This window comes from Chrysochloris asiatica, unplaced genomic scaffold (assembly GCF_000296735.1).
Source record: "Chrysochloris asiatica unplaced genomic scaffold, ChrAsi1.0 scaffold00217, whole genome shotgun sequence".
Taxonomy (NCBI): domain Eukaryota; kingdom Metazoa; phylum Chordata; class Mammalia; order Afrosoricida; family Chrysochloridae; genus Chrysochloris; species Chrysochloris asiatica.
In genome coordinates, this window is record NW_006408735.1 from 2806666 (window position 1) to 2817054 (window position 10389).

The 10389-nt window shown below is 34.9% G+C and overlaps 1 protein-coding gene across 1 annotated transcript in view; it reads right to left on the reverse strand.

Annotated features, from left to right (window-relative positions):
- Positions 1–1626: 1626 nt before the first annotated feature.
- The window catches only part of NTS (neurotensin), a 16670-nt gene continuing 7907 nt past the window's right edge, over positions 1627–10389 (reverse strand). The window contains exons 3-4 of the mRNA XM_006872965.1: positions 4978–5202; positions 1627–1973 (exon numbers count right to left, since the gene is read on the reverse strand). Coding sequence (XP_006873027.1) covers positions 1821–1973; positions 4978–5202 — 378 coding nt within the window. The 3' untranslated portion in view covers positions 1627–1820. The remainder of the gene's footprint in view (positions 1974–4977; positions 5203–10389) is intronic.

A 10389-nucleotide genomic window follows, 5' to 3' on the forward strand; every position in this document is an offset into this window, starting at 1 on the left:
TGGGAACAATGGGATAGATGAGATCATAAACATCAGCATGAGAGTACAAGACTATGCGAATTGGAAAGGAAAGGTGATGTTTGTACAGCAGAATGTTTAATGATGAGATTTTTGGTGTATTAGATATAATGTTGTTATTGTTAAGTGCCATTCCAACTCATAGCTACCTTTTATAGGATTTCTGAGGAGTGGCCGGTGAGTTTAAACAGCCAATTTTGCTATCAAACCAACATTGCAGTTGAGAGCTTATTCTACAGCACCACACAAGGACTCCATTATATATAATGGTAATTAAAAATTTTATAATTTTTAATTATATAGCCATGGAAATTTGTTTGTTACTAGGAGTAAAGAAGTCAAGCAACTGAAATGGCATTTTTGTATGGATCTCGTGTGAAAATCCTCACAAGTAATAGATGAGACAGACAGGTGATCAATGTCTGTTCAAAACAGGAGTGATGGATGAAGTTGTTTTATGGCCTGTGTTTCAGTTTTTGAAGATGAGAGAAAAAACAGTCTAGAAGTAGTCAGAAGAACACATACCCATCTCGAAAACTCTGTGTTAAGTGGAAGAATACATACCCCTCATGAAGACCCTGTGTTAAGTGGTGTTTAAGAAAAGCCAGTCACTAGTTGAAAGAACTGTTGGGAAGCAACAGCTGGAATGAATAGAAAGGCTTGATTGAAAACCTGTACAAGGGTGGATTTGGCTTTTAAGAAATGAGTTGGGATATTTGAAATTCTGTTGCATAAAGAATTAAAATCATATGATGGAATTTTTTTCTTATGGAAAAGTTGATGATAATAATAATGAAATTTAGCATATTATCAATATGTTCCTAGCACCATTCTAAGAATTTTACTTCTGTCAGCCCATCCTAACCTTCCTAAATACCATCATTATCCTCATTTTACAGGGGAGGAAATAGGAAGATTAAACAATTTGTCTAAGATTGCTAATGAGTTGTTAAGCATTGTGTCCAGAGCCCATGCTCTTAAGTGCTTAGTTTCTTGATTATTTATTATTATTTTTTTAATTGGTGAGATGATGAAAGATGGTTCATAGCAGTGATATTTTTACCAGAAAAGCTCAGAGATCTGTGAGCTGCTCTTAAACCCTACTGCAAGTGATGTCGAACCAAGAGTAGCATAATCGCATTGAGAAAATATGAAGACCCAATGCCCTCTTATTTCCACCTCTTAAATCAAGCCTTGTGGTGGTCCTTCATATATAACTATGGGTTAGGTCACAGTCCTATGAAGAGAGCTCTTTATGGATTCTAGTAAGAGGAAGAGCTTAGAAAAGTCAAACCAAAACCCAGTTGGTGGGTTTGAACCACTGACCTTGGAGTAAGCAGTCCAGTGATTATCCTAGAACACCACAGGACTCCAATGTTATTTGGCAAAAATGTCAAGTATTTTAACATTTTTGTGATTGCTATTTTTTAGTGTCCTCAAGTCAGTTCTGACACATAGTGACCTTGATAGGGTTTAAACTGATCTGCTGACCCAGTGCTTATCCTACAGTGTCTTAACAGGACAATTTTAGATGCCCATAACTGTTTTGAAAACTCACAAAACATATTGCATGTGAGTTAATTAACATATACACCAATAATGCACAACTTTTCATGCTCAAGATTGAGATTTATTTGAAAACATTTAGTCCATTTCATATTAATGCAGAAAAATCACATTCAACAACCACAATTGTAGAAGAGACACAGTAGCTGTGCTCTGTTACATTTTCACATGAATATAATTTAATATTAAAGTAAAGGGTCATAAATCACAATCACAAGTAAATAAAATAGCTACTCTCAGTAGTAGTAAGAACCTCTTTTGAGTATGTAAGGTCTTCTAGGTTTATTTTCATAAAGCTGCCGTTTCAGAATATAAGGAATTTTTCTCTTTATAACTTCTTCCTTCTCATTTTTGTCATTTCCAGTAACCAGAATGCCATCTTGAATTAACTGCAATAGAAATAGAATGTAAATGAAACTTACATGCACAAAGTCTTAAGTTTCAGATATTTTTCTATATTTTATTTCATTTAATAGTCACACAAGACTGTGGATCCGAGATAAGAGCTTCTAAGATATTAAGTGCTTTGTAGAAGTATATGGCTAGTAAGTGGTTGCAGTAGGATGAGAACATTTCTGTTCAGTTGTCTTCCTAGTTCCCCAAACTAGTCTCCCCGCTTTCTTTATTTCTACATAGAGCAAACCAAAACCAAACCCAAAACTCATTGCCATTTAATCAGTTCAAAGGTTAAATTTTTCCCTCCAAATGGAAGAGCACACCAAACACACTTTTGAGTATTTTGTAGGCTCCAACTAAATAAATGGTGGCAAATTCAAAATGGTATGGTAACATCGTGAGTTACAATTTAAGAGTTTTGAATCTAGTAAAGCAAGTTTGGCTGCAAACATAAACAGGATCCTAAATTCAATTAAGTAGATTACTTAGTTGACTTAAAGGTCAGTCCAAGGCTTCAATTCTCAATTGTGAAGACAGAAATGCCAAAAATCTGGTACTTACTCAGATGCAGAAATCAAGCATAAGCAAAATCTTAGTTTAAATTGTACAGATCTCTGTAGCATTTAATAAATCCTTCTAACAAGTAAAAACAAGTTCATATCAAATAATCCAAGGAGTTGACTTCCATGTAGAAACTTACTACTAATTAACTGAATATGCCCCATTGGAAAATCAATTGTAACATCTTATTTTTCTGATAATACTTTTGTGATTCAAGATTTTCAGCCAGCATAAAATATTTAATAATGTTTTCCAGAATTTTAAACACAATTTATGTCCAATTTTAATAAAATATTCAACCGGAAGGTCAGTGGTTCAAACTAGCCCTGTACAGAGTTGCTGTGAGTCAGAATCGACTCAAGGGCATTTTAAAACAACAATGCTTTGAATAATATGGACATTTTATTTTAAGTCTCTCAGTGCTTCTAAGGTATTGTTGTTGTTGTTGTTAAGTGCCGTCGAGTCGGTTCCGACCCATAGCGACCCTGTACAGGGTTTCCGAGGGTTTAAATCCTTAAGGGAGTAGAAAGCCTCATCTTTCTCCCGCGGAGCGGCTGGTAGTTTCGAACTGCTGACCTTAAGGTTCGCAGCCCGATTCGTAACCACTACGCTACCAGAGTATTAGAAGGTTCAATCTTACATATACTTTGTTTGTTTGTATGACCATTACTTTAGGTGTTTATCTTTTTGTTTGTTTCTGGTTATATAGCACATGGTTGGCATTTCTCTATATAAAAATTAGTAATTTTGAAATGCATTGACCTAAAAATATTTTAAAGATAAAACCATTTAGCTGAGACTGGAATCAAATTTTAAATAATCCAGCAACCAAAATCAAAATTGGTCTTTTGGGTTCCTCATTTTGAAAATATCTTTTTCTTTACAAATTCAAATAAAAACTAAATATTCAGCTTTGCATTTCCTCTTTTAAAAATATATCTTTTTGTAACAGAGATTACTGTATTGTTAGGGAAGATACTGACAGATTCCAATGTTTGTGCAATTCCAGAACATGAAACACAATACAAATTTCTCTCACAAATCAATGTGGAACAAATATTACCCCGGCTGGAAAAACGTAAAGACATTTCCTCTTCTTTTTTTTTTTTTCTTTAAAGCCTTTTGATTTATTTTACCCATTTTCTTTAACCCCAATAATTTTCAACATAGTTATAGTTTATCCTTGAAAGCAACATATGTTGTTTAGGGAATAAATTACAGTCCTTTGAAAACACATTATTACTAACAATAGTTAAATCACTTAATTTTATAAATAACATACACTTTAGAAATGTTAAGGCACATTTAAAATTATGCCTTTAATAAATGCCATACTTAATTTTTTTTTTTTTTTCAGTAGGGTGGACTTAAAGCTAGTCTATAGGGAAATAAAGTTAAAATCAGATATCTAAGTAATAGTACTGTACGTGAGCATTCAAATTGTGTGTCCAAAAAGGAAAACACCTTAAAATGTCTTTTTCAGAGCATCTAAACTGAAATATAGATAAATATAACTTTTGTAGTTATGTATGTTTATCAGAGTAGAGGTAGTACAGTCTGAATTACTTTATTACTCTATTTATTCATAAATTTGATACTTAAGATCTTGAGATCCCAGGGCACAGTTATTAATTGCTTCCAAATAAAAGATGGGGTTTAAAGGACTGGCTTTGGACATTAACTAGTACTAGTTACATTTCATCATTGAAATATATTTAAAATTATTCACAAAAACTATCAGTTTTTCATTTTTTTTTATATAATGGAGTTGACTGTCACAGACATAGGCTAGTGGCTAAGGATGCCTGAAATAATCAACATTCAATTGAAATATATATGTTTATTTGACTTTATTATTTAGATTTCCCTGGTGTGGTACTGTAGGAAAAACACTGGATCGCTAGCCACTAGGTTGGTAGTTTAAACCCACCAGCTGCTCCCTGGAAGCTCTAGACAGGGTCACTTTAGTCAGAATGACTTGATGGCAATTAACAACAACAACAACAATCTTTTCAAACTCAGATTGAACCATTCATATTTTATATCTATTTATAGATGTACACATGTGACCTCATGTTTTTGAGAAAACATTCTGAGTTCCTGAAATTTCATAGACACACCATCACCACCCCCAACAACAGCAAAAAACCTGACTAAGCATGCTATCCATTTAAGCATGATAAAGCATATGGATCAAATCTGTCTTAAAATATATCCCTCTTTTAAGATTCAAGAAAAATATTTTGCTAAACTCCAAATATTTGAAGAACACTTTGAAGATTTGAAGGAATGTTAGCCTCAACACATGGTTTATTCTTCACCAATATTTGTAAGTCTTCCTGTTATGATCATTATCAGGGTTAAAAAAGAAAAATTAGTACAAATGAGAGTTAAACCAGAAGAGCCAAATTATATTCATATTTGTTTTTGTTTTACCTCCCAGTGTTGAAAAGCCCTGCTATAACAGATTTTTTGAAGCTGGTATATTGTCAACATTGCTTCCAAGCTAAAGCCATCTAAAGCAGTGGGAAATTTCCTTCTTGTAATAAGCTCCTCCTCAGGAATCTCTCCTGTTTCCTCAGCTTGACTGTTCAGGTTATTTACAAGACTGCAAACATTCAGTAAGGTCATTTTCCAAGTGGGAGCAATTGCTTTACTGATCTAAAACATAGGAAAAACAAAGATGTAATTAAAATATGTGTGATATAAATAAAAGGTAAATTTCTATTGTATGAAGTCATTACATTTTAACTTTTATTTTTTACTTTAACTAATCTGTTTATTAATTTAGTAATTTCCTGTCAGAAAGTTGAATAGTGTCGTTATCATTTCCTTTAAGTGTGACTAACTATACACACATACATATATAGACAATATGTAAATATAACTGTTCATTTATCATTTATGAAAACATTTAAATTTTTTTTACAATGCTATCGTGGCACTGTGGGCTAATGCATCAGATTGCAAAGTCATATGAACTGCAAGGTCGGTGGTTCAAGCTCACCAGTTGCTCCTTGAAAACCCTATACAGGGTCGCTATGGGTCGGAATTGACTCGATGGCACTTAACAACAAACAGCAACATTCTCCTTTTATAACATTCCAGCTTAATGTTGGATGAAGCAGGAAATAAAATGAAACTAATAGATTTCCACAATTGCCAATATCCTTAACAAAGGGTAGGTTCTTCAAAAAGAAAATGGTGAATGGTCTTGCTAGATGCCCTTGATAGGTTTTGACTCACGCATTACAGAACTAAACACTGGTCACTCCTGCGCCATCCTATGCTTCAATGTTCCATATTCTCGTGCTGTCTGACAGTGCTCCACTGCTATCCATAAGGGTTTTTGTTGTTGTTGTTTTGCTTTTTTACTTTTTATTGTGAATTGAGTGATAGTTTACATGGGGGAACATCAATTTTATATTCACCATTTTCATTGCAATGATTCCAATTTTTGTGCATTGTCATTTAACAGCATTTGCTTCTATTCCCTCGGTTTTTGTTATTGTTTGGGATGTACACAAAAACACTCAGGAATATATAATCCTTTAAACAACCAAAGGACACATTCTGCAAAGCCTGTCTCCTGGCCACTAGCACTTGTCCACCAGCATACAGTCTTTCTCTTTCCATGATTCTAGAATCCTCCGCTGCTCTATTTCTCCATACCCCCATCTCTGTCTCCATCTCTGGTGTTGCTTCTCTGGATAGGGTCCCACATTCTGCTCTTGCTTTTCTCCCTCGATGGTCCTAGGGTCCTCTGTTCCTGTACTATAAGATTAATTACTCCCTCTTTTTGTTACAAAACTTTTGTAACAGTCGTAATTAGTATGATAACAATTACTTACTACTGAATCATAAGAATCTTATCACCATCTCCCTTCACCAGACCCATCTAGACAAAATGAATGCTATTCAGTGGGGATTCTGCCTTCCCTCACACCCTCTGAAACTAAACTTCCTCTTAAAAACCTGTAAGACAGTCACTTCATGCCTTTATAGCCCTTCCATTTTAGGTAGCCAATGTCTAAGTTGCCCATACCTATCAACCCTGTATACAGAGGGGATAGGATTGATACTTAATGTGAACACTCTTTTGCTCTGAGTTGGTATTTTGAGCTACTACATCCATAAGTATAGGTCAAGTTCATCAAATTGTAGCAATTTACACTCATTTCCTTTAACAAAAATTGTTGGATTTTTTTGTTTTGTTTTTTTTTTTATCTTACCCTAGTCAAGTTCTGATCAAGCCATTGAGGTTAGGTCAAATGGGTACTATCTGTAAGTTTGGGCATTTTTGTGTGTTCATATTAGCTTCATGCTTCACTCTCAGCTGTAGCTCTCCATGGCTATGTCCTTGTCTATAGACTCAGGAGTCCCCAGGTCTCACCACACTTTGGACCAACCAGCCCTTCCTCTTCTCTCGCTCATTTCCAGGCCAACAGGAATCTATGGAATGTGGTCAAACTCAGCCCGTATTTTCATTGCTGTCTTTCCCCCTCTTCCACCCACCAGGAGACCAATGTGGTCACCAGCAAGCCTACATGCTTGTTCATGTGTTCCCTTGTAGGTTTTCAGTGGCTAAATAATCTGCCTCTCTTTCTTCCTAATCTGTCTTAGTCTGAAAACTCAGGTAAAACCTGTCCACTATGGGTGATCTTGCTGGCATTTAAAATACTCATGGCATAGCTTCCAGCATCACAGTTGTGTGCAAGACACCACAGTATGACAAACTGACAGATGAATGGTAGAATTGAACATTTTATAAGTAAAAATAAAAAGTTAAACCTTGAATAAATGGCATGAGCAGTCAAGTCACCGATTAACTTTCACCAAAGAACTATGAAAAGAAATATGTAAAATCATGTTCAGCTTTGCTACCATCATTCTGGAAGATTTTTAAAAGAATCAGTATACTGAGTGGTAACCAAGACATAGGGAAACAGATATGTGCTTATCTGAGTGTAGATTGGTATACTCTCTCTAAAGGGAGTTTATTTTGAAAAAAAAAAAAATTATTAAAGGTAAATGTATTGATATAAATTAAATGTATAAAAAATGTGCACACTCTTTGATTTAGATTTTATACTAAAAACATGCACATCTGTGAGAATAAATGTAGCCACTATACGATTTTCAATAAAATTGAAATGTGAGAGCAACATAAATTCTAAAACTAAAAGTTTGATTAAATAAAGTAATATGAATTCATTTAGTTCTGGAAATGGAATGATATTTATGACATCTTCAAAATTAAACCATTTTCAAAGTGTTATTTAGAGGCAAAAAATGTTAATGCTAGAGTGTATATGTGTAAGAGTGTCTGAGTATATATATAAGAGGGTAACAGTGTGTCAATGCAAGCTGGAAGTATAAGCATCAAATATTAATAATGGTTACCTTATGGAATATAGGATTAACTGCCACTTAAATTTTCTCAACATTCTAATTAAAAAAGAAAAACATGATTATTTATATACTATTTCTGTTTTGGAAAAAGTTACTGTTTAGATCTTGTACCTTCCTGTTTTATTAAACATCTCAGATCCACTTATATTATTCTCCATAATTCTTTGTCTCTAGGTTATTTATGGATATAATTGGAGTCCTGGTGTGGCACTGTAGGATAAGCACTGAACCACAAGGTCAGTTTGAACTCAAATAGCCATGGTTCAAACATACCAGCCAATTCCTCAGAAACCCTATACAGGGTTGCTATGAGTTGGAACCAACTCAACAGCACTTAACAACAATAACACAGACATAATTAAGGAGTGCTGGTGGTGCTGTAGGATAAGCACTGGACTGCTAACAACAAAGTTGGCAGTTCAAATCCACCAGTCACCCATGGAAGAAAGATGAGGTTTTTCACTTCCCTATGCAGGGCCACTATGAGTCAGAACTGACTCCATGGCATCAAACAGTAACTATGTACATAATTTGTATTGATGCTTAATGATTTATTCATATCTTTATTGGTGCACAACACATAGTAGAGTCCTAATAAATAATATGGGCTCAGGCATGGTGACAATAGTGAGGTTGGCCCAGGAATGGGCAGTGTTTCCTTCTGCTGGGCATAAGGTTGCTATGAGTCAATACCACTCAATGGCACCTAACAACAACAACAATAAATACATAAAATGTGTAGATTTGCTCACTTCTATTTTGGAATCCTGGTGTGGCACTGTAGGTTAATGTGCCAGACTGCATAGCCATTTGAACGACAAGATCGGTGGTTCAAGCTCACCAGTCGCTCCTTGGAAACTCTATACAGGGTCGCTATGGATCAGAACTGACTCGATGGCAGTTAACAACAACATTTTGATTTACGCTCTCATAGCATTGTGGATTAAGAATTAGACTGCTAACTATTTGATCAGAAGTTCAAATCTCCCAGCTACTTCATAGGAGAAAGATAAAATTCTCTGCTGTCCAAATGATTTACAGCCTTTGAAGCCCTATCCAGGGACATTATGAATCAAAACCAACTCCAGGACACAAAACCAGCCACTAGCACCACCATTCATTGTAGACTAGATGTTAATTTTAGCATATAGTTTAAAAATGAGAATGAAGAGACAATATAAATTATGTTCAATACAAAACATATTTACCATATATTTTAATATTATATAGTTTACATGTATTTTAAATACTTGTAGCATGATATAGGAGTCCCGGTGTAGCCCTTTAGGGTAAGCACAAGACTACAAGGTCTGTTTCAATCACAAGGTCAGCAGTTCAAACTCACCAGCCACTCCTAAGAAACCCTATACAAGTTGCTATGAGTCAAAACCAACTTGGCAATGGCACTTAATAACAACAAGCATGGTACAATGGTACAAGTGGTTAAAATAATCATAAACAGCTAATAAATTGAAATAGTACTTTGCTGGAAATTACTCACTTTCATATTCCCATTATAAGACTGTTGTTTTTTGTTGTTAGTTACCAGCTAGTTTATTCTAAATCATGGCCTCCCATGTTGCAATGTAGAAGTATTCCATAGGGTTTTCAAGGCAGAGACCTTTCTGAAGCATACCACCAGCCCTGTTTCCATCTCTGGGAGACTTGAATTTCCAAACTTTCAGCTAGTAGTCAAATGCTTAATTGTTTGCACTACCCAGGAACTCCTCTATTATATAATTGTTCTTGCCCTGTGTCTTTAAGTAGATCTGACTCATAGTAACTCTATAAGAGAAAATAGAATTTATTTGTGGCAGTTTTATAGAAGCGGTGTTCTAGATCTTCTTTCCCTAAGAGGGACTGATAAGTTTGAACCACTGATGATTTGGATAGCAGTCACCCACGTAACCACTGTGACACTATGGCTCCTTATAATAGTCTTTAATTATTCATTTCCAGTGCCTTGACTACAAGCACTTTTATTTGGAATGGTGATGGTGAATTTCACAGTGTTTGGAATATGTTGTTCCAGAATGGAAATGAGGCCAACTGTATGAAATTTAATAGAAAAGGTAACCTTGGGACATGTTTCTCAATCTTTGGTTCTTTTTAATAAACTTGTTTTACAGGAAATGTGTCCTAGGAGCTTTTATTATTATAGTAAAAGAAATAACTACATCAACGATTATGAAAATAGCGAATGGAATTGCTTCTATATATGGCTGACACTAAGAACTGTTTAATATACATTGTGTTACTTAATTTTAATGTTAAGTGCTGTCGAGTCGGTTCTGACTCAAAATGACACTATATAGGGATTCCAAGGAACAGCTAGTGTGTTTGAATTACTGAACTTGTGGTTGACACCCAGTACTGACCCCACAGCACCATGCCAGGAGTCTTTCTCTCTCTCTCTCTTTCTATATATATATATAT